The 24,886-nt window shown below is 39.9% G+C and overlaps 2 protein-coding genes across 9 annotated transcripts in view; both read left to right on the top strand.

Moving 5' to 3' along the window:
• LOC144312166 (uncharacterized) overlaps nucleotides 1–19,766 on the top strand; it is a 165,836-nt gene extending 146,070 nt beyond the window's left edge. For 2 of the 8 annotated variants that reach the window (XM_077894599.1, XM_077894556.1), the window contains one exon: nucleotides 19,246–19,764. In XM_077894599.1, coding sequence (XP_077750725.1) covers nucleotides 19,246–19,254 — 9 coding nt within the window. In that variant the 3' untranslated portion in view covers nucleotides 19,255–19,764. Of the gene's footprint in view, nucleotides 1–19,245 lie in introns of all 8 variants that reach the window. The other 6 variants (XR_013377680.1, XR_013377664.1, XR_013377672.1 and 3 more) reach the window with 6 other exon arrangements.
• Nucleotides 19,767–24,288: 4,522 nt separating this feature from the next.
• Nucleotides 24,289–24,886, top strand: part of NHSL1 (NHS like 1) — a 151,169-nt gene continuing 150,571 nt past the window's right edge. Inside the window, exon 1 of the mRNA XM_077894510.1 lies at nucleotides 24,289–24,310. Within this exon, the coding sequence (XP_077750636.1) occupies nucleotides 24,304–24,310 (7 nt within the window). The 5' untranslated portion in view covers nucleotides 24,289–24,303. The remainder of the gene's footprint in view (nucleotides 24,311–24,886) is intronic.

Genomic DNA, 24,886 nt, shown 5'->3' with positions numbered 1-24,886 from the left:
GACAGAGGCATAGAGTATGTGCACTTAAAATTTTATTAGGTACTTCCAAGTTGCCTTCTAAAGTGACTGTGCTAATATACCCTCCCAGGAGCAGCATATGAGAGTTTCTTTTCTTCTTCTTTTTTTAAGATTCATTTGTTTATTTTAGAGAGAGAGCGTGAGCTGGAGGAGCAGAGGGAGAGGGAGAGAGAATCTCAAGCAGACTCCACACTGAGCTCGGAGTCTGACATAGGGCTCTTCTCACCATCCTGAGATCATGACCTGAGCCGAAACCGAGTTGGATGCCTAACTGACTGTGCCATTTAGGCACCCCTGTGAGAGTTTCAACTTACTTTTTTATTTGGCGTTTCTTTTCTGTGTTTTTAAATAGCCTTTAGCTTTTGTGTACTTTTTTATTATATGTCATGTTCTGGGGCCACATTTAGTGCTCAATATTTTTAATAATGTTTTTAGTTTGAAATGGTGGTAACTATTCAATTGCTCTTGTTCCACGGAGCAGCAGAAGTACACTGAGAAATTGTGTAGCCCTGAACTCTCTCCTTGGATGAGCTATGGATGCGTGAAAAGCATTATTAAAATGCTGCTATTGGTTGCTATGTATAGTTGGCACTGTGAGTTGCCTGTGAAGCATCCTCCTTTCTCGTACTCTTCTCTATAGCAGAATCTCTTTTTTTGCTTCAGGAAAGTGACCCCGATTCAAGAGTAAATCATTGAGATACCATTTCCCTTGCCACTTGAGTTTAGGTGTAAACATATGACATGGTTCTGACTCACAAGATGTGGTTAAACACATGCCAAAGGATGAATAAGAATTTCCTCTAAAGAGAATGACCTGGGATGAGAGGAAACCTTAATTTGCAATCATTACTTCTTATTATGACATCTATAGCAATTCCCTCTGTCTTTTGGTAAAAACAGCATACTAAGGGAAGGCAGAAAGAAATTGGGTCTGCCAGAGCAGTTAGGATTGCTCTTAGCTGCAAGTAACAGAAATTTAACTGAAGTGGCTCACATAGGGATTTATTATTTTGTCTTGACTCAGCTTCTCATTGAGGTCATCAAGGCTCAGGTTTATCCACCTTCCACATGCTGACCTTTCATGCTGTCCCTTTTGCTCATTACTTCCCGGTCACAAGACTGCTGTCTCAGTTCTAGGGAGAAGCAGCTCCCCTACAGCAGAAAACAAAAGCGTTTAGCAGCTGGGCTCTTTCATGTCATTGCCAGTACTGGGTCACAAGACCATCTTTGCTCCCAAGGGCAACTTGGAGGTTAGATATCAGGCATAGGGGGAAACCCTTTTCCTGATTTGCTTATTAGACCAGTTGCAATTTATGTCCCACTGCAATCTTTCCAGTCATAAATCAATGATCTTTCTTCTTGAGCCATTTTGGGTTGGGCTTTTTGTCACTTGTAGCCAAAATAGTTCTAACAGATTCAAATAAACAAATAGGAATATACTGCCAAGCATTACTGTGCTTTTTAAAAAATCATTATTATTCATGAAAGAGAGAGAGAGGCAGAGACATAGGCAGAGGGAGAAGCAGGCTTCATGCGGGGAGCCCGAGGTGGGACTCGATCCCAGGACCCTGGGATCACACCCTGAGCCGAAGGCAGATGCTCAACCTCAGAGCCACCCAGGCATCCCTACTGTGCTGCTGTAAGATATGAATGTAGTTATGTGCTCTGATGGCTGTGTACAAAGGCCTGGACAGAGTTGCCACTGTGGGTTCCCTGAGCCTGCAGCAGTCAGCTATTGGGCTTTGACTGGACCTTCCTGGAGACAGGCTAAAATGAACACAGGACAAATGCAGCAGGGAAGACAGTTCATGATCAGGTGTTTTGAACTGTCCCTAGAGACTTCAGTTTTTGCTCATGTCTTTTAAGGCGTGTTTTTAGTATTTACCACCAAATGCCTCACACAGCCTCCAGACCTAACTTTTTTTTTTTTTTCTCAAACCTTAGTTGGCTTAAAGATTTGTTTGGTTCTTGGGGAGGAGGCATTGGTAGAGTCCCATGCAGGTAAACAGCCAACCTCTCTCTTGTTATCTGAGTTGGAGCAGCTGGGGATGAGATGGGAAGGAAGCTAAGAGTGTCCTGGTGTATCCTCAGGTCAGATCCAAGGGAGGACTGTGACATCATGCCAGGAGCCTAAGATATAAGATACGTGCTGCAGCTGAGCACATCTCTCCCATCAAAGGGACACTCCCGGGAGGCACTCAGTGAGGGTACAGCCTGGCAGTGGTCGTAGCAGTGATAACTGTTGAACACTGCCATGTGCCAAGCATTCATTATCTCATTTAATCTTCATAACAACTTCTGAGGTCAGTGATACTAATATCACAGCTTTTTGGAGGAAAATGAAGAAACTTGGTCAAACAACGTGGTCAGTGGTAGCAGTGAGACTTGAGCACAGGCAGTCTGGTTTGGACCCTTGGTGACGTATTTCCAGCTTGCCTGAGCAGCCTCTGCTTGTCCTCCATTCTTCCCAGCGCTGCTGCTCTGACACAGTCCCCAGCTCACCCACCCACCATTCCCTGTACCATTTCGGTAGCTTTGGTATATGCAGCTTTGCCCCCTTTGAAGCCTATGGAAAATCTACTTGCTTATCCACCTTTCTTAGTCACTTTATGTGAAAGTTACATTTATCTTGGGAACTCCCCAGCATGTATTACCTGTATCCGTAATTCTTCATCATTTTGGGATTATGCATGCTTTGAGTAATAAGCTTTGTTCTTCCTACAGAAAAATGCATTTATACATGTAAATTTGCACATAGCTTTGTGAGCTCATAGTATGCTGAAAACCACTGTTTTTTTTAATTGATTTTTTTCCCCTCTGAATAGGCTTAGCATTTTAGAGTCACTAACAGAGTGATGTGTAATGCAGTGAGGATGAACAAAATGTTCATTCCAAAATGTTCCATTGTGGAAAATCTTTTTCCTGGGTTTAATTCCCCAGAAGGGAGGGATAGTCTCAGTCTTACAGTGAATTTATTTGTATACTATGATGTAGTGAGCACAGTTATTTATCTTATAATTTGTGGAGTTTTATTTATAGTGGCAGTTGAAGGAGACCTCTCTGCTTTGTTTGTGCAAATCAAATCATCCTTGTTTCAAATAGTAACTGCAGTTTCTAGTCCAGAGTAATGGGTCAGGATTTTTTTAATAGAAAGTTAATGGAGTTAAAATGGAAAGTTAGTAGAAATAAAAGTTTCAGTATGGATAACAAGTTTTATCAAACCTAATAGGCTCAAGAAATGAGTTTGTGCCTCAGACTTACCCCATTATAACAATGCTTGTTTTATAGAGAAGGCAGGAATTCTTGGATACATTTTGCCTTGAAACCTATAAAATTTTCACCTCTACTCTTTTACCAGTTTAAGTTGACTTGCACATATGGAACCTGAAAATGAGCTCTTTTCTTTAGGATCAACTGTTAAAAATCTCTTGTGTATATGAATTACAGCTTTTGTGTGTGGATTATTGGTGCTAAGATTTTAAAACCTTGAGACTGTTTTGTTGTTGAAAATGGGCTTCCTTTACCTCAGAAATTGCTTGGTATGAAAAACTTGTCATTCAAAATAGCTTTCATGATTCTCTGACAGACAGACATGTTAGCGCCTTTCAAACAAACCAAAGCCTTCATTTAATATGACTTCTGCTCTTGTGAGCTAAAATATGTGCTTAGACAAAGGAGTATCCTGGTCTAGAATGCTTTTGTTGGGGCTCAGTGTGGTGGAAGGGATTTTCCTGCCTGGCAGCTGCAGCCCTGGCCTGTGGCTGGACCGTGAGTGCAGCCAGAAGGTTGAAGATCGGCATCAAGGGCCTGGGAGGCAGCAGCTCTCCTCTTAGGAGGCCCCAGTAGCACCACCGCATCTCCCCAGAGAGCTTCAAAGAGAGCCGCACCTCTGAGCCCCCCTCCCCGCCCCAGAGGCATACTGCTTGCTGCCTCTGGCTGTCACCTGCTGTTATAGCTGAGATCGTAGGACTTCATTTTACTTCATAGTAGGTATAAGTTTAAAGACATTCAAAAAGGGTGTTGCCTGTGTTCTTCTCTAGGATTTTGATGGAATCTTGTCTCACATTTAGATCTTTCATCCATTTTGAGTTTATCTTTGTGTATGGTGAAAGAGAGTGGTCTAGTTTCATTCTTCTGCATGTGGATGTCCAATTTTCCCAGCACCATTTATTGAAGAGACTGTCTTTCTTCCAATGGATAGTCTTTCCTCCTTTATCGAATATTAGTTGCCCATAAAGTTCAGGGTCCACTTCTGGATTCTCTATTCTGTTCCACTGATCTATGTGTCTGTTTTTGTGCCAGTACCACACTGTCTTGATGACCACAGCTTTGTAGTACAACCTGAAATCTGGCATTGTGATGCCCCCAGATATGGTTTTCTTTTTTAAAATTCCCCTGGCTATTCGGGGTCTTTTCTGATTCCACACAAATCTTAAAATAATTTGTTCTAACTCTCTGAAGAAAGTCCATGGTATTTTGATAGGGATTGCATTAAACGTGTATATTGCCCTGGGTAACATTGACATTTTCACAATATTAATTCTGCCAATCCATGAGCATGGAATATTTTTCCATCTCTTTGTGTCTTCCTCAATTTCTTTCAGAAGTGTTCTATAGTTTTGAGGGTATAGATCCTTTACATCTTTGGTGAGGTTTATTCCTAGGTATCTTATGCTTTTGGGTGCAATTGTAAATGGGATTGACTCCTTAATTTCTCTTTCTTCAGTCTCATTGTTAGTGTATAGAAATGCCACTGACTTCTGGGCATTGATTTTGTATCCTGCCACGCTACCGAATTGCTGTATGAGTTCTAGCAATCTTGGGGTGGAGACTTTTGGGTTTTCTATGTAGAGTATCATGTCATCGGCGAAGAGGGAGAGTTTGACTTCTTCTTTGCCAATTTGAATGCCTTTAATGTCTTTTTGTTGTCTGATTGCTGAGGCTAGGACTTCCAGTACTATGTTGAATAGCAGTGGTGAGAGTGGACATCCCTGTCTTGTTCCTGATCTTAGGGGAAAGGCTCCCAGTGCTTCCCCATTGAGAATGATATTTGCTGTGGGCTTTTCATAGATGGCCATAGTAACTTCTTGCAAGATACATCCACGAAGGCAAAAGAAACAAAAGCAAAAATGAACTATTGGGACTTCATCAAGATAAGAAGCTTTTGCACAGCAAAGGATACAGTCAACAAAACTCAAAGACAACCTACAGAATGGGAGAAGATATTTGCAAATGACATATCAGATAAAGGGCTAGTTTCCAAGATCTATAAAGAACTTATTAAACTCAACACCAAAGAAACAAACAATCCAATCATGAAATGGGCAAAAGACATGAACAGAAATCTCACAGAAGAAGACATAGACATGGCCAACATGCACATGAGAAAATGCTCTGCATCACTTGCCATCAGGGAAATACAAATCAAAACCACAATGAGATACCACCTCACACCAGTGAGAATGGGAAAAATTAACAAGGCAGGAAACAACAAATGTTGGAGAGGATGTGGAGAAAAGGGAACCCTCTTACACTGTTGGTGGGAATGTGAACTGGTGCAGCCACTGTGGAAAACTGTGTGGAGGTTCCTCAAACAGTTAAAAATATACCTGCCCTACGACCCAGCAATTGCACTGTTGGGGATTTACCCCAAAGATACAAATGCAATGAAACGCTGGGACACCTGCACCCCGATGTTTCTAGCAGCAATGGCCACGATAGCCAAACTGTGGAAGGAGCCTCGGTGTCCAACGAAAGATGAATGGATAAAGAAGATGTGGTTTATGTATACAATGGAATATTACTCAGCTATTAGAAATGACAAATACCCACCATTTGCTTCAACGTGGATGGAACTGGAGGGTATTATGCTGAGTGAAGTAAGTCAGTCGGAGAAGGACAAACATTATATGTTCTCATTCATTTGGGGAATATAAATAATAGTGAAAGGGAAAATAAGGGAAGGGAGAAGAAATGTGTGGGAAATATCAGAAAGGGAGACAGAACATAAAGACTGCTAACTCTGGGAAACGAACTAGGGGTGGTAGAAGGGGAGGAGGGCGGGGGGTGGGAGTGAATGGGTGACGGGCACTGGGTGTTATTCTGTATGTTAGCAAATTGAACACCAATAAAAAAAAAAAAAAAAAAAAAAAAAAAAAGTTTAAAGACATTATAAGGCTTCCATTTGGTCTCCCAAGCATGTGCCCTTTAAGTAGTTGTCCTTTGGACACAGATCTCAGCATTTAGCTTTAAAGCCATATGGGATGGAAGGAGGCAGATAAGAAACTCCACTCTGTGGTTATAACTACTGACAATCCTCACCTTTATGAGGCATCTGTCACTGCTTTTGCTTTTGTTTGGTGCAAAGCTACTTGTTTTTCTTGAGTTCCCTGAGCTTTTGGACACTGAAGAAAGAATCAGCATCAAAATGTTAAGCTTGATTACATTACATCTCACTTCCAACTCAACTGCAAAGAAATGTGCCCAGTTTCAATGTGTAATATGTAAATTGAAAATCATTGTATGAGCCTCTGCTTTTTTGTTTATGGACCAGATGAGGTACTTTTCCCTTCTTCCTTTCTTTATTTTTAAAGATTTTATTTATTAGAGAGAGCAGGGGGAGAAGCTGAGGGAGAAGGAGGAACAGACTCCATGTGGAGTGTGGAGCTGAATGCAAGGCTTGATCTCATGACCTAAGATTGGAAATCAAGAGTTAGGTGCTCAACCGACTGAGCCACCCAGGTGCCCCATTTTTTGCCTCTCGTCTGTCTCAGAGATGATCTGTATTAGCACTTTCTTTTTCTTTTGATTGGTTGTATTAGATGTCAGTATGTTAAGGAGTAATGTTCATTGCAGTGATGCCACAAAGTTTAATAAGGTAGTGTTGTTCTTAGTGAGATGAAAGAGGGAGGTAAGAAAAGGAAATGATTCCTACACAGTAGGGAGCACTACAGGCAGATGCACAGGGTATGCCCCAGAGGGTATCTTATCCACTTCTTGGGCACCTCCCCTTTGAGGAGATTCTCTCTTAGCTAATAAGGAAGTAACACAGGTAGGCCAGAGGAAGGTGAGCAGGGGCATGTGAATCATAGAGCACAGGGGGGCAATGAAGGGCAGGATACACGTGGGGAATATAGACCCTGGAGACGTGATGCTAGGTGGCTGGTGACCACAGGCTTCTGAAGGAGGCAGGCCCTTATTGTGGAGGGCTTTGTATGGTGTGTGGGGGACAGTATAGAATTGGGCTGCAGTGACAGGGTCAGTATGTGGCGGGCTTGTTCAGGGAACATCGAAAGCATCCATCATGATGGACACTGTGGGCTAGGGTCATTTTGTTGTTTTGGAATTCTCTGATGATGGTCTATGTGTTAATTAACCATAGTTTATAGCAGATGGAATGAGACGATGGCAATAGTCCTCTGTGGGGAATGAAGTATTTTAGTTATGAGAGAGGAAGGGGGAGGAGGAAGAAGAAGATGCAGTGTTGACTCTCCAGACTGGAGTTAGTGGAGGAGCAAGAAGGCTGTTTTTTTTTTTTTCCTAAATTAATTAATTATTATTATTATTTTTTTTAAATAGAGATAGAGCACATATGCAGGGCCAGGGAGTGGGGTGGGAAGAGAGGCAGAGGGAAAGAGAGAATCTTGAGCAGGCTCCATACTCAGTGTGGAGCCTGACAAGGGTCTTGATCTCATGACCTTGAGATCATGACCTGAGCTGAAGTCAAGAGTCTGATGCTTAACTGACTGAGCCATCAAAGGCTGGGGTTTGTGAGAGAATGTCTGGGACAGCAGAGGGCTGCTAGAAGCAGTAAGTACTTACATTCGGAGAGCTCTTCACTGCTTTGTGAAGCCCTTTCACCTCTTTATCGATTTTGACCTTACAAACCCCTATTTAAAAAAGCACTTGGGTGACTCAGTAGGTTAAGTGTCCAACTCTTGATTTGAACTCGGGTCACAATCTCAGTTTCCTTTGTTGGAGCCCCATGCTGGGCTCCATGCTCAGTGCAGCAGAGCGTGCTTGACATTCTCTCTCCCTCTCCACCTACTCCTCCCCACCACTTGTGCTCGCTCTCTCTCTCTCTCTCTCAAATCAATCAGTCAATAATAGAATCTTAAAAAAAAAAACCTAGAATAATAATAATACTCTTTGAGTTACCGTTAAAGCTAAGAGAAATGAAGTGAGATGTTTGGGAGTATGCAATTAGAATTAGAAGATATGGTAAAACTCCTGCAATTTGTGACTCCAGAACTTGTGTCTTTTCTGTATTACTGCACTTTTGTCCTGCTTGGTGGCCATGGGAGAGTTCCAGGCTTTTCCTCCCAGCATTGCAAGTAGCTTCCTTCAGCAGAGAGACTGCTGTGTGGGAGATACTTAACAGTGTAGAAGCTCTAATCAGATGAATATAGTGATGATCCTACTCTCTGGAATCATTTTGGTAATATACCTCACTTTGATGGAAATCTAGCCTTTTTGGTGTGCCTAAGGTCTTAGAAATACCCTTCAAGGGCACCTGGGTCGCTCAGTTGGTTAAGTGTCTACCTTCGGTTCAGGTTGTGATCCTGGGGTCCTGGGATCGAATCCCATATTAGACTCCCTGCTTAGTGGGGAGTCTGCCTCTCCTAGTCCCTCTGCCCCTCCTGCTCCCCCTTCTCTCTCTCTCTCTCCCCCAAATAAATAAAATAAGTACCCTTCAAATCAATAAATGTGGGACAACAATGCTAAGAGAACCAGGACTTTTGTCTTTTTTCCTGCTCGGTAGTACCTTGCCACATACTTAGAGCGAATAAAAATCTGTTCTATTTTCTACTGCTGCAGTATTTTAATTCTGGCAAACTCTTTGAGGTAAGAAGCTCATGTGCAAAAAATGGTGAAATGCCAGTTAGGTCTGTTGTTTTATTAACTATGCTATGCCGAGTTTCTTGCTTCTGATAATGCACTAGAGTTATAAGATGTCCTTGTTGTGGGAGGCTGGGTGATGAGCAGAGCAACCTCTGCACTATTTTTGCAACTTCTTGTGAGTCTATAATTATTTCAAAATAGAAAGTTAAAAAGTAGAGAGGATGTGCCCCTAAAGTTATTGTTAAGAAAATCTGAGATTTTGTTTTGGCTTGAAATGATTTGCTGCAACTGAATTATGGCACAACTCATATACTCATAATTTATTCATTTACCAAATATTAATTGAGTTGTTTGCTTTGTGTCATGTGTTATTCTACTCGGAGACTAGTGGAGAGGTGCTCTTCTTCAAGTAGTTAGCCAGAAAGAACTTATCCTTACCTCCTTTGTTTCTGTGCTGTGGGGTTGGGATTTTTAACCTGAGGTCCATGGATTTCAGGGGTAACGTTTGCATGTATATGTGCTTTCTGCAGAAAGTATCTTTGGTGATCAACATATTTTCAAAGGTTAAGGACTGCTGCTTTGGATGGTTACGTCCCTTGCATTGATTTTGAAAAGAACGGAAGACTATATTGGCACTGATCACATTTTAAAAGAAAGATTGTATTTATTTTAGAGAGGGAAAGATAGTGTTAAGGGGTGGAAGGGACAGAGGGAGAGAGAGACTCCATGCTGACTGTAGAGCTGGACATGGGGCTCAATCTTATGACTCTCAGATCATGACCTGAGCTGAAACTAACAGGTAGATGCTTAACCGACTGAGCTGAACTCCGTCACATTTGTTTCACAACCTCTAGTGTGGAGTCTAGCACATAGTAGGTGTCCAAAAATTATTCAATGAAAGACCTTCTCACAAAAGCACATTTCTACTGTTCAGGTCCCACCGAACTTTATGTTTACCCATGAATACACAGGAAATCTTTACACCGATCACAGAATCATACCGGCTAGAGCACTGAGTGATGTTTCATTTTCAAAAAGCTCAGAATCCTCAAATGCTTTCTTCTAGAGGTGCATAAAATATTTTTCTTTCAGCAAATGCTTTCATTTTAAAAACTAAACACTAATAGTTACCATTGTAGTTAATTTTGGGAGCTGAAGGCACCTTTCTCCTTCCCATAAATGGGAACTAAGGCCAGCAAATAACATGTAAACTGACTTAATTTTTGTTCATGTTGACAGTTTCTGTTTGTTGGAGAGCTTTCTCTGTGGGTGCTTCATATGCTTAACCACGATGATGTTCTTTGTAGATTGCAAACTGTCTAGGAAGGCATTCTATTTTAATTTCTCACAGCAAAACAGTGTCTTGAATGTGTAGATTCTTAATGCATATGATCATGAAGATGTAATTCTAAACATTTATGTATACTGATGATAAAAAGAACAAAAAGCATGCCATAGTCATTCTAAGTAGATTCTTCTTTTTTTTTTTCTAAGTAGATTCTCTTAGCTGTATTATCCATGGAGAATAAAAAATGTCCCACATTGTTGGGAAAATCTGAAATTAGTTTGAATAAACATTTAAAAATAACTGTTAAAAAATAAAAATAACTGTTAATATGAAAAATCATTTGCATTTCTGTGGCAACTGAAATTAAAAATTCAATACCCATATTTTTTCTGAACAAATGAAATAAACATGTATGGGGTCTGTATGCTCTAAGTTATAAACTGCTGATGAAAGAAATCAAAGATGACCTAAATACCTAGAGACATACTGTATTCATGGATTGGAAGATTCACCATATTAAAGATGGCCTTTCCCCTCCAAATTGATCTCAGATTTAATGCCATTCTTATCCAAGTGTCAGCAATACTTTTTTTTTTTTTTTTTAGAAGTTGACAATCTTACTTTAAAATTCCTCTGGAAAAGGAATGACCATACAATAGCCAAAACAACTCTGAAAAAGGAAAGTAAAATAGGAGAAATTACTCTACCTTATGTGAAGTCCTACTATATAGGCTGCAGTAATCAAGATTTTTTGGTATTGGAGATGGATAGACAATAAATTGATCAGTAGAGCAGAATAGAGGACTCAGGAATAGATCCACACAAATATGCTCAGTTTTGACAAAGGAGAAAAACAGTTCAAGCCAGGAGAGATACCTTTTAAATACATGATGCTTGAGCAGCTGGACATCCATTGGCAAAAAACTGAACATTGAACAAAGGCTTATACTTTATACAAAAATTAACTCAAAATGGATCACAGATTTATTGTAAAACATTACAACTTCTAGAAAAAAAAACCAAAGACAAAATCCTCAGGACCTAGAACTAGACAAAAATGTTCACAGCTATTTACTGGAATAGAATATATAGATGGCAAATAGCATATGAAAGATGTCCAACATCACTATCCATTAGTGTAATGCAAATTAAAACCATATAACTAAAAAAAAGAGTTATCACTACATACCACTTAAATGGCTAAAATAAAAAATAACACCAAATGCTTGTGAGGCTCCTGAAAAACTGCATCATTTTTCCATTACTTGTCCAGCCACTCTGGAAAATAGTTTGGCACTTCCACTTAAATATAAAAATGGACGTACACTTAGGCATATATCTCAGGGAGATAAAAGACTTGTACATGATGTTAATATCAGCTTTATTTGTAATAACCAGAAAGTCCTTTGGTAGTTGAACAAACTGTGGTACATCCATTTCATCCATATCCAATAATACACAGTACTAAAAGGTACAAATGACTGATACACAAAACAAAACATGGATGAATCTTAAGAAAATTATGTTGAGTTAAAAAAAAAGTAAACATGTTGCAAGATTCCATTTATATAACATTCTTAAATTAGCAGTTATAGCACTGGAGAACAGATTGCAGGTTGTCAAGGGTTAAGGATGGGATGGGTTTGGCTATAAAAGTGGTAAAGCATGGGGGAATCTTATGGTGATGATTTATAGAATTGGTGGTGGGTCTGTAAAGTGACATATAAACTTGCATAGAGTTACACATGCACACACACACAAAATGAGTCCATATGTAACAGGCAAAATCTGAATAAGATTCTGGGGGCGCCTGAGTGGTTCAGTCAGTTGGGTGATTCTTGATTTTGGCTCAGTTCATGATCTCAGTGGTGGGATTGAGTCTTATGTGGGTTCTGACCTGGTGCTCAGCATGGAGTCTGCTTCTCCCTCCCCCTGCTTGCCCTCTCCCTCTTCTCCCTCCCCCTGCTTGCCTTCTCCCTCTTCTCCCTCCCCCCTGCTTGCCCTCTCCCTCCTTCCACTTGCACCTTCTCTCTCACTCTTTCTCTCTCTCATAAATAAATTAAAAAATTAAAAAAACCTTTTTTTCTTTTTTAAAGTGTGCATTGTACCATTGTCAATTTCCTAGCTTTAATACTGTGGTGTAGTTATGTAAGATAATATTGGGAGACGGTGTATGGGACTTTCCTGTACGTTTCTTTGTGCTTTCTTGTAAATTGATAAGGATTTCAAAATAACAAGTTTTTGAAAATAAACCTTCACCTTCACATCTTAAAAAAGATTCCAGGGATCCCTGGGTGGCGCAGCGGTTTGGCGCCTGCCTTTGGCCCAGGGCGCGATCCTGGAGACCCGGGATCGAATCCCACGTCGGGCTTCCGGTGCATGGAGCCTGCTTCTCCCTCTGCCTGTGTCTCTGCCTCTCTCTCTCTCTCTCTCTGTGACTATCATAAATAAATAAAAATTAAAAAAAAAAGATTCCAGCTTAATTCTTAGTTATCATTTTTCGGTATATGCATAGTGCTGTCACATTGTAGTCCTAAGATGTAATACACACCGTTATTTAGGGGATCGTAATCTAATAGGTCTTCTTACGAGAAAAATTAAAGCATATACATTTCCTTCTTCTTTAACCTCAGTTCTTATTTTTAAAATAAATGAATTCCTGAGTTTGTGGTGCTATTGCCTGATTTAAGAAAAACTCTTATAGTCAGTATTAGCCATTTTTTAGTTTCACCAAAGAATTAAAAAAAATAGCATTCCTCTCACATGTGTTTTCTGCTTGGCAGGTACAATTCAGCAATAGTTAAGACATGTCCAGAGATGGAACTGAATACATTGCAAAGGGTGAGAGAGGTTTCCACAAGCTTACAGAGAACCTTTTACAGGTCTTTAGTGACTTAGGTGTTAGTTTAGATTGAGATTGGGTATACATGAAACTAGAGAACATAACCAAACATTATAAAAATAACAGTGGGTATGGTTGCTTTGTTAGATTGAAAGTTAAAATCAGGCCCTGGAGTGTAATCAAAACATGCCCAACAATCCTGGTAAGGTTTATTTTAGATTAAAGTTCCAGGATGAGGGGTGCCTGGGTGGCTCAGTCAGGTAAGCTTTGGACTTTTGATTTTGGCTCAGGTCATGATCTCAGAGCTGTGAGACTGAGTCCTGCATAGGGCTCCACACTGGGTGTGGAGCCTGCTTAAGATACTCTTTGTCCTTCTCTCTCCTTTTGCCCCAACTCCTGCTCTCTCAAATAAATTAATGAATCTTAAAAAAAAAACAAAAACAAAACAAAAACAAAAAAAACCCAAAACCAAAAAACAAAACCTTTTAGATGGTGTTAACAAATGACAGAAATGACAGTCCTTTTCAAGAAGTTATTGCATTTTGATACACAATGATAGGTGTGGACATTTCATATTATAGACTAAAGTGGTCATTTTGTGGGATGAATTTTCCTTTTTTTTTTTTTAAGATTTTATTTATTTATTCATGAGAAACAGAGAGGCAGAGACATAGGCAGAGGAAGAAGCAGGCTTCCTGTTAGGAGCCAAATGTGGGACTCAATCCCAGACCCCGGGATCATGACTGGAGCCAAAGGCAGATGCCCAGCCACTGAGCCACCAGGCGCCCTGAATTTTCTAAAGGGTATTTGCAATATTGGAGGTTGGGAGTGTTAAAAAGCATCATTTTTTTCTCTCACAAATTAAAGTTTTTGATTCCCATAGTTTTTTTTTTTTTTTTTAAGATTTTATTTATTTATTCATGAGAGACACACACACACAGAGAGAGAGAGGCAGAGACACAGGCAGAGGGAGAAGCAGGCTCCATGCAAGGAGCCTGATGTGGGACTCAATCCCAGGTCTCCAGGATCACACCCTGGGCTGCAGGAGGCACTAAACCGCTTCGCCACCGGGGCTGCCCTTGATTCCCATAGTTGCCAAACGTACAAACTTAGGTCTTCATCCTAATGCTTACTAGAAACATTAAGGTTATTAAAAGTATCAAAAATTACTTTTCCATTTGAATTTACTGTAATTTAATAAGAAAGAAATGATCTGAACCCAAGGCAGCATTGATTGCAATTGATTTAGCTTAATGATGTTCTCTTTTGATTAAAAAGTAAAAGTTTTAAAATACTTAGAAAGTTCTTAGGTTTGTGTCACTCAGCAACCTAGAGTTTAATGACCTTTTATAGGCTGATAAATACTTCATTTTTGCAGCAGACATTGCTAAATCAAGTTTAAAGAAGGCAGTGAGAGAACGTTAAAACACCTCTGTTATTGCTTCATTTTAAATTTACTACATTCTTCATCTGGGTATCCAGAGTATTATATTCTGAATTCTGAATTCTGAAAAACACTGATCAACAGAAAAGACATGCAGGTGACATTGGAAAGTTACTTCCTAGCCTCTCTACTACTACTGACCTCACCCAACCTGAGACCTGGTCTTGAGATCAGATTGGACCCAACTGAACATCTGTCATTTGATAATCACAAGGTATCTTAAGTACTGGAGGTTTCTAGAGTATCTGGGTTACACACATGGCTAGATAAACCAATTCTAATTTTGTTAGCACCATTATTTCTACACTTATTATACATGGAGGAAACAAGACTGAAGAGGTCCAAATCTTTTTCATACAGTCTAAGTTACCATAAAACATTATATAGTGTTGAATTCTTGTTGAAAAAGTATACAATAGAATTCAAAACAGCTAGGTAGCTCAGAATGTTTGATTAGGTTATAACATGTCCCTGTGTTGAGAGATAACAAACAAATCTGTTCCTCATTTCACAGCTGGAAAAACTTGAACACCCAGAGTGTAGGTGGTTTGCTGATGACCAAGCAGGGGATCTGCCGGAAAGCTGTGCTCTGAACTCTGAACTTTGACTTTTACGTCTTGTGCAATCTAATGATTGAAAACACAAGAGTGACCTGAATTAAAAAGAAATGTGCAGAAGGCCATTTACTGTAATTTCATCTTCATTTTAGTGTTTCGGGTGTGAGGATGCTGCCATCCTAGAAAGAACAGACTCAGGACTCAGCATTGGGTGGCATTGTATAGTCCCCCCCCCCCCCACCACCACTACAAGGAGAAGCTGCCATCATTTTAGTTCATTTGCACAAATCTGAATCTGTGAGCATTGTGGAGAAAGGATTCATCTCAAGAATTCTTTTAGTAGTACCTAGAAAAAAAAGACAAATGACCTAGGAGGGTGGCAGCCAGTTTTTCCCCATACCGGCTCTGTTAGGGATCAACAGCAGGGTTTGAAAGAGTTGAGGCAGGCAAGCAGCTACCTACACAAAGGTGTTAGGACCTCCTTTGGATTGGTGTAACTTGTAACTGATGTTTTGTGATATCCTTTTCCTATTTTGAAGTGGGAATTTCCTACACATTGCAACCCATCTATACACAAAATTTTCTTTAAAGTCTCTCTAATGCCCTAACTGTAATGTCACCAAAAGGATGACCATTTGTAGTTTTTCACATTTGTTGCTCTGGCCAAACTACCCTAGAAGGTGTTATGAGGCGATTAGATGCTTACGTGATGTGGAATGTCATGATGGGAAAGCTGATAACGCAGACACTGTGAGCAGTGGTGGTGTCACTGATGCAACTTTCAGAAACAGTGAACAATTACTGAGAAAATTCCAAACGAAGCAAATCTGAAGTGATTCTTTTAACTTCAGTGGTATTTGTATATCTGGAAAACTTAGCATGCATTAAAGTCAAGCACAAAGATTATATTTTTGTGTAAGGTAGAAATGAATTTCTAAGCTCTGATAATATGAAAGAAGTTGTTTTTACTGATATAAGTCTAGAGTTTTTGAAATCTGTGAAGGATTCAGGACTATATACTATCCTACACATTGCAAGGTGTCCAGTATCCCTGCTGCCCGCCCACAAAATGCCAGTGATGCAACAGCTGAAATGTTGCATGCATTTCTCAGATGCCAGCTAGGGAGAGATACTCTTCCCGTTGAGAACTACGGTTCATTTCCTGCTGCTTTTGATGATTTTCCTACTTTTCAGATGAAGTCACATTCATATACCTTCTCCTAATTTCTCCTCTCTCTTGGGATATAGTTGTGTGTATGAGTGGGGGAGAAAGAAGATTGTATTTGTAGTGGTGGCGAGTATTTTGATGATTTTTGCATTAATTTATGAGGGAAGTGGGTCTCTACTCTTGATAGTGCTTTTGCCCCTGAAAAACCATTGGCCTGACTTCATTTTCTTCATAGTTACGCTGGAGGTAATATTTGAAAATTGTTAAAGTATTTTTAAGTGGGATTTTTTTTAAACACCTAGGTATTCAGTATTATTGACTATAAAATTTCAAAACCACCTAGTTTCGGTTATTAGAGCAGATCTGGTCAGTCATTGACAGGTGACTGTGACTCTTTAACTTATCAGAAGTGTTGATATATTTGACTAGTGTGTCCCAGCAATTAAACCGATAGACACAGTGTTTGCCATGACAGAATCACAGTCATTTGTTACAATATTGTTCCCAAGTAATGTTAGTCTTGTTGCATCTCATGATGAAGGTGTACTCCTTGGCATGCCCCATCCCCACCGTCAATCCCCAGAGTCACGGGTGTTCAGGGTGCCTGATTTGTCATTTTCAATTTTTTCTGAAGTTCACTTGTATTCCTACTTTTGGTATCTATGTACTACTATTGTGAACTTCCAGTACACTCCCTTTGTTTAAGTTTGTTTAAGCTGATTACTGTTATTTTGGCCAAGGGATGCTAATTAATAGAGAACCAAACTGAGACTGGCATTGTAGTATGCTACAAGGTAAGGAACTATCTTGTAGTTTTTGTGAAGCTGTCACTGGTTAGGTGGACTGCAAAAGGGAAGTAGGAAAAACCACTAGAAGCCTGCTGTCATCAAAACATGAGGTAATGGAGGGACGGTTGGGAAGGAGCCAATAGATCTTGATCCTTTTCAGAGTACCTGTTATTGTATTTTATGGACTAAATGTTTGTGTTTCCCCAAAATTCATATGTTGAGCTCCTAAACTTCAATGTAATGCTTTTAGGAGTTGAGGCCTTTGGGAGGAAATTAAGTCATGAAGGTGGAGCCCTCACACATGAGATTAGTGCCCTTTGAGGAAGGCACACGAGAGCTTGCTTCTTTCTTCTCTGCCATGTGAGGATTCAATGAGAAGACCACCATCAGCAAACCAGGAAGCAGGCCTTCACCAGACACTAGATCTGCCTAGTTTAGCCACTCAGTCAGTGGAATTTTTGTCATAGCAACCTGAACTACGATAACTATATAAACTCTTTCATTTAATTAGGCCTGAATTAAGGGAGTGGATTAAAGAGATTCAAAGAAAGAAGGAAAGTGAGGAGCCCATGTTGACTTTGAACATTCTGTCTTGGGCAGCAGAGCTGATGGGTTTGATATTAAGCAGCCAGAGGACTGTCTGTGTGTGAGGAAGGACTCTAGGTTTTGATCTGGGTGTGCTGAATTTGAGGGCTTGCAGGGTAGTCAGATGGAGACTGCCAGCAAAGAAACTGGATGTGGTAACTGGAGTGTAGGTGCTGGAAGCATTGTAGTCATTATAGCATGTGATGGTGGTTGAAGCCATGTTGACTGGAAGATATCATCAGGGCCTAGAAGAGAGAATCCCAGCAAGAGCCATTTGTGAACATCACCATTTCAGGGGCAATCAGAAGAGAGTCTATAGTAATTTAGCTTTCAACAGACTCAACAAACATCAGCACAATGTCGACAAAAGTTGTGAAGTGATGTTACTGTCCATTCAAGCAAGAACTGCACATCAGAAAAACTGAGGCAACTTAGATTGTTCCTTCAGGACTACAAGAAGAGGGTGGCGCGAGGGTGGCGGCTGGGTGGCTCAGTGGTTGAGCATCTGCATTTGGCTGAGGTCATGATTCTGGGGTCCTGGGATTGAGTCCTGCATCAGGCTACCCCACAAGGAGCCTGCTTCTCCCTCTGCTTATGTCTCTGCCTCTCTATCTGTGTCTTATGAATAAATAAATAAAATCTTAAAAAAAAAAAAGACTACAAGAAGGGAAGAGAATGGTTGCTCACAAGGAGGGCAGGATAGAAGGAATGTTCCCATATGAAGGGGGAAATCCATATTCCTTCCAAGATATACTGCTTAAAATAGCCATTTTCATTGAGGTGTGCAGTGTCTGACTAAATGCTGTATGTACATTACCTGTGAGACTTGAGAGAGAAAAAGTTAAGCAGGTAAACTCTTCCTGCCATACTGCAAGTTCATGCAACTTGTACAGTGTTGAGCCAATAAAGCAGCTCCGTCTGTCTTAATACAAAGTCACCCTATCCCTCATATCCATCCCCTACCACCCACCCCAAATATAACAAAATGATTCAAACTAACTTGAATTCAAACTTGTATTCAGCTAAATACAAGAAAATGCAGAAAAGGAATTTAGGCCGTCTCCTGGAATTTATAAGATGGGATTTGGCAAACATACTACATTATTGAATTAAATGAATAATAATAAGTTGAAAAAAAAATTGTAAATGGGAGTAACAAGCACAAAGGTCTCGTTTTGTTTAGAAAGAAATTGGCCTCGGGGTTAAATGTGTAAATGAAATAATAGGGGTGGAAATTAGAAATTCATTTGGATGCAGATCAGGAAAAAAAAAATCAGGTGATGTAAAGTTAGGTAAGCACTTTCAGTAAAGGTCAGTAATATAAGAATGGTCACCACTAGGAGAGCCGTTAACCAACCTAGAAACACATGTGAGAAAGCAAGAAAGGCATGAGTTTGCAACTGAACTAGATGAGAAAGTCAAAGATTAATGCAGAAAGATTAAATAGAAAGCATATCATGAAAGAGGACCCCCCTCTCTCTTGCAAAGAATATCAATAGAGACAAAAGGGAAGAAATTAATGAAAAGTTGTTCTCCACTGGGGAAGTCAAATGAAAGTGTAACATTAATGCATATCACATCTTCTCTGGTAAATGTGAAAGAGCATTTGTAAAATAAAACCATGCAGTTCGCAAATTGAAAATTATATATATACATATATATAATTTATTGTAGTAATGCCTACTAACTCACATTCCCTTGTCTTCCTGACCAGGAACCCTGACCAGTTTCCCAAGGATCCAACCACTTCTTACTCATCCTGCATTCTTCTCAAGTCCCAATCCACTGAATGCATAGTGGTCCTCCATATATACCTCAGTAAATAAATTCTTTGTGTTCTTTCGTTTCCATTTGATGCAGGAAATTTAAGAGATTAAAGTCTTCATCAGAGGATTTTAGGTACTTGATCAACAATTCATTAGCTCAATAAAATAAATACTATTTTCAACTAAGAACTAGAGAGTCTTAAGTTTACATTAGATTTTCACATTATTAGAAATGGTGTCCCTTTCTAGCAGCAATGTCCACAGTAGCCAAACTGTGGAAGGAGCCTCGGTGTCCATCAAAAGATGAATGGATAAAGAAGATGTGGTTTATGTATACAATGGAATATTCCTCAGCCATTAGAAACGACAAATACCCACCATTTGCTTCAACGTGGATGGAACTGGAGGGTATTATGCTGAGTGAAGTAAGTCAATCGGAGAAGGACAAACAGTGTATGTTCTCATTCATTTGGGGAATATAAATAATAGTGAAAGGCAATATAAAGGAAGGGAGAAGAAATGTGTGGGAAATATCAGAAAGGGAGACAGAACATTAAAGACTCCTAACTCTGGGAAACGAACTAGGGGTGGTGGAAGGGGAGGAGGACGGGGGGTGGGGATGAATGGGTGACGAGCACTGAGGGGGGCACTTGACGGGATGAGCACTGGGTGTTATTCTGTATGTTGGTAAATTGAACACCAATAAAAAATTAATTTATTAAAAAAAAAAAGGAATGGTGTCCCTTGGCTTTTGATGACAGATTTATATTTCTCTTCATTGTCTTGTTTTAACCCAAGATGTCCTTTTGGAAAACCTAATAGATATCTTTATATTTAACTGTAACTTTGTCAAATTGATATAAGACTATATGTTACATAAGAGAACAATGTTCTATTTTGTTGTTTCTTTTGAACTTTTTTTAAAGGATTTTATTTATTTATTCATGAGAGACACAGAGAAAGAGAGATAGAGAGAGAGACAGAGGGAGAAGCAAGCTCCCTGCTGGGAGCCTGATGTGGGGCTCAATCCTGGGACCCCAGGATCATGACCTGAGTTTAAGGCAGATGCTCCATCATTGAGGCATCCAGGTGCCCCTCTTTTGAACTTTTAATTGAAAGACAACATGCATACAGGCACCTGCATCATATTTAAGTGCTTTTTAACTTGCAGTGTCCTCTGTTTATTGAAGAGTTTCATAGTTAGTTTGTCCTGCTTCTTCACTTTAATGGGTCATGAGATTTACTTTTAGATCTCTCAAATGTGCATTTGCTAAAGGAAGCAAAAAGAACAATATTCAAATAACACCAAAAAGGAATGTCATTTATATGGGACCCATGAGAAGTAAGGCATATTAGGCTTTTTGTATACTACTCAATATTGGGAAGTTTTAACTTTTTTATTTCAGGGTGGGAATCTTGTGCACTTGAAACTTTATTTGATAGAGGTTTGTTTTTTTGATTGAGATTAACCCATGCAAGATAGGAATAATTTGCTACTGCTGCCTCTAGAGACCATTTTTTCTTTTAAGATTTTATTTACTTATTCATGAGAGAGAGACAGAAACAGAGAGAGAGAGAGAGAGAGAGGCAGAGATACAGGCAGAGGGAGAAGCAGGCTGCATGCAGGGAGCCTGATTGGGTCCTGGGATCACGTCCTGAGCCAAAGGCAGATGCTCAACCAAGCCACCCAGGCGTCCCCTCTAGAGACCATTTTAAAGGGTTATTTCATTGCAGCTTTGAGAGGTCTCCTCCATGTCCCCAGTTGAATCTAGGTAAGAAATGGATATGAACTTAAAAAGGTATATGACTTCCTTAATCCTTAGGAGAAGCTCTGCTATATTAATTGCAGCAGACTCTTGGGATATCCTTTTGTGATGCTATTGATTCTTTCAAGAATCTTGGTTATTTTGCCAAACGTAGCACCCTTTTATAACCTTAAACCTATTAACGAATGGAATCCTGTTCTGTACATGTCATGATAGTCGAGCAATTCACTTAGTCCATCAAAATCCTATTTTGACACATCCACATAATCCTTTAGTCTATTCTTAAGTTTATTAAGTGCTTCTCAAGCAGTTGATGAAAAAGCTTTCATTTAAGAAATTATTTCCACATGACCCCGGAGGCTTCCCATTGTAGTTCAACAATAGTTGACATGTTGCATTGTTTGTTCAAAAGTGCAAAGTAGATGCAATGCTAGCATGTCAGGGAACCCTGTCCTTACTACTGGGAGGGTCTCAAGGGTGGCAATAGAACCTTTTCATTTTATAGTCACAAACCTGGAGATTTTCAATGATTTAGCCTGGTAGGGTTGGTTCTGACCCTTAGGTTATTTTGCCTAAATCAAGTTGACCCTTGAATACCTATGGACTTTCACATCTTTGCCAAACAAATGCTTTTCTAGTTGCTTGGCATGAGAGCTGCAAAGGAAGAAGTACTTTCGTCTTGGATATTCTTGTTTTAAGTTTTCAAAGAGAGATTTATGGCCTTTTTTTTTTTTTTTTTTTTTCTCCTTGGGGTGGGAAGAAGGTAAAAATGCTACCATGCTACTAATAAGAAGGAGAAAGGTAGCCATATTGGAGCTGCGTCTGTCTGTCAAGTGCCTAAATCTTGGAGCATGTACATGCACAAAGGTGGCATGGCAGCTGGGAGCCTTGGCAGCCTCAGACCCTTCACTTTCACTTACATCTCCATCAGGACTCATGTTTTTATTATATAACCATTTCTTAGCCCTGTCTCTATGCTGGATGATTTTTACCCAAAACAAGGTGTCTAGATTAAAGAAATTCAGAAAGGAAAGAGGGAGAGGTTCTTTTTATATTCTATTCCAAGGTCCCCTATATCAAAGCTGTTTTTGTTTTAAATTAATATGTCTTTAATTTTAACTCTCTCCCTCCTCCTGATCAAGCCTTTTTCTAACATACTGTGCTTAGAGACTCTTTGTATAAGATAGGCTAAATAAATACACTTTAGAAAGAAAACTTTTTTCAGAAATCCCTTTTATAGGTGATTGACCTACTTACGAGACCCCCTGGAGACCTACATCCTGGGCTGGGTAGCATAGAGTAGTTTTGGCTTTAGCACTGGGGGCATTTGTGGTTGTGACTTTCTCAGGTATCCTCCAGAGACTTAGAGCCATGTAATCAACTGTTGAGCCCCAAATTTGGGCCATGCACTGTATGGGCCATGTGGGGGGGTCAGGGGTTGAGATGTGTGGACCTACAGACACCCCGCTGCAGTCATCTGCACCTGCAAGAGCTTTGTGGGGCACCCCTTGTTCTAAGGACTGTACTCCTCCCAAAATAATACGTGTCTGTTTCCTTGTGGACAAGGCCCAGGAAAGAAAAGGAACACCTGCGAATGCTACTGATTTATCTGTAAATCTGGGGACTCACTAAAATGTTGCTAGGTAGGCCTTCCCTTATTAATGTCAACATGCTCAACTTATGGTACATGCACAATCAATTATTTGTCTGTTGACTTCACCTTCCTAGGAAGCAGAACAGTGGTTTTCAGCTCTGGCTGCTGCCTCTTTGGGAATCATGTTGGATTCCGTAGATTTGGCATTGGGCCATACATCTGTAGAGTTAAAGGCTCCCTGGGTGATCCTGATGTATGGCCACGGTTAAAAACCACTGAAATAGACTAGAGCATGCAGATCAAAGAGTTCAGGGAAAATACGCAATTACTCTGATTCATTCCGCAGGAACAGGTATAGGGGCTTCGCTTAGAGCCAGGGAGCGATTTCGAAAGCCCAGGGGGAATTGGCAGTCTGGTTGGCAATGAGAAGTTAAGCTATGAAGGATTTAGCTCTGGTAGGCTCCTTCTCCTAATTCCAATTTGACTTAAAATAGAGAGAGACTCTCAATTTACCCTGAAATAGTTGTGAATGAGGGTCTACTCTTTTCTGCTGCTAAAGAACAATATATGATGCTTTTAGAAAAGTCATTTCTCCACTCTTGCTTAGGAGGTACTGATCCAGTGTCGTGTGTTTTTCATATATTATTCCCAACCACCAGCCCCCTCCAGATAATAAATGTGACCAAATAAACTGAAATTTCCCCCTCCCCCTATTCTTGGAAATTTACAGCATCATTAGCATATCAAAGGCTGGAAGAGTCCTGCTGTTAATGAAACAAAAAAAACTTTTAAAACTTTTTTCTAAACTTTTAGAACAAAACTTTTTAAACCTTTTTTTTTTTTTAACTTTTAAAACAAAACAAACTTATTTGCATAGGAAGAGACTTTTTGCTTCTATACCTAAAACAGGGCGCTTTTCCCTTAACACCAGCTTTGGAGAGACTGGCCAAGTCATTTTTTGATTCAGTAATTTTCTTACAGTTAATTTCTGACAGATGAACCTCTTTAAAATCCCCTTTGAAGTTGGGCTGAATTAATGAATGGAAGGCTTGGCCAAGCAGTTTACTAATTCATAACTATATCCCTCTGCTTTCTTTGTGTTGCTAAGTACTATAATCTTTGACCTGAAAGGAAGAATACTGCTAACAAGTAAATATTTAAAAGGCCCCATGAAGTATAATGTGCAAGAGTTTGTGCCTGGGGAGCCCGTCTGCTGGATGAAAGAAATGACTCACTTTTCATCTCCTAAATAGGCTGTTGTTTTACAGGAGGTTGAAAGGAAGTATTTTAAGTGCTAAGAGTTAGATCTCTTCTTATTTTTAGATTTTGTTAGCCATTCGCTTCACTAATGTGAAGGTGGCATGGTAAGTCATGATTCCTAAGTGTGTTAGAACTCTGGATGAGTTAGCATGTGAACTGTGAACGAATGACCTCTGTGCTACCAAAGACTACTTGGAACAGTTCAAGGAAACGGAAACATGACTCACTGATGTGCTTGAAGAGTATCAAGGGGGGATGCACGAACTCCAGAGCTGGACCTGAAGTGTCCTAGAGCAAGCGGAGTCCAAATGGGGTGACACCAGGACTGGAGTCCTGACCCTGCCGCGGACCACCTTAGGGACAGCTGTCTTACTCCCTTCGGCCTAATGGGAGGTGTGAATTAGGTGTTGTCAGTATCTCTTCCAGCTTCCAGATTAATGAGTCTCTGAATTCTACTGATTTTCTGGTTTGTGTGGAAGTGGGTGTGTGTTTTAATGACCTTCAGATGGGATTCATCAAGGCTCCATGAAATGAGTCTTTATTTTTGAGATTTGAAGTGAACTGCTAGGACAGAATTTGACTAGGGGAGTCTAACAGAGAGTGAGGAAGCAACTAACTTTGATTTATAAGGCTGTGGGTTCCTGGTTTTCTGTGGTTGTGGCATATAGAATGATGCATATGTGATCCTGTTGAAGAATGATTCACTACTGTTTACAAGCAAATGTTCTGCTCTATTAGGATTTCTTTTACAAAGCCCTAAAATAGTTCCTAGCTACCTTGTCTAATATATCTTACTATATTTTTTACAAAGTATTTAAATCACCCTTCTGAAATATATGCCACATATTTCTCCTTAAGTGACAAAACTGCCTATTTGATACTTTGCGATTTTTAACTCTTGCTGCAGAGTTACTGTAGTTATTATTGTATAAAAATAATCCTGTGTTCATTCAGTGATTTTCTTTCATG

This window comes from Canis aureus, chromosome 1, assembly GCF_053574225.1.
Source record: "Canis aureus isolate CA01 chromosome 1, VMU_Caureus_v.1.0, whole genome shotgun sequence".
NCBI lineage: Eukaryota > Metazoa > Chordata > Mammalia > Carnivora > Canidae > Canis > Canis aureus.
Note: the sequence above shows the minus strand (reverse complement) of the source record. Positions and strands in the feature narration are given on the sequence as shown.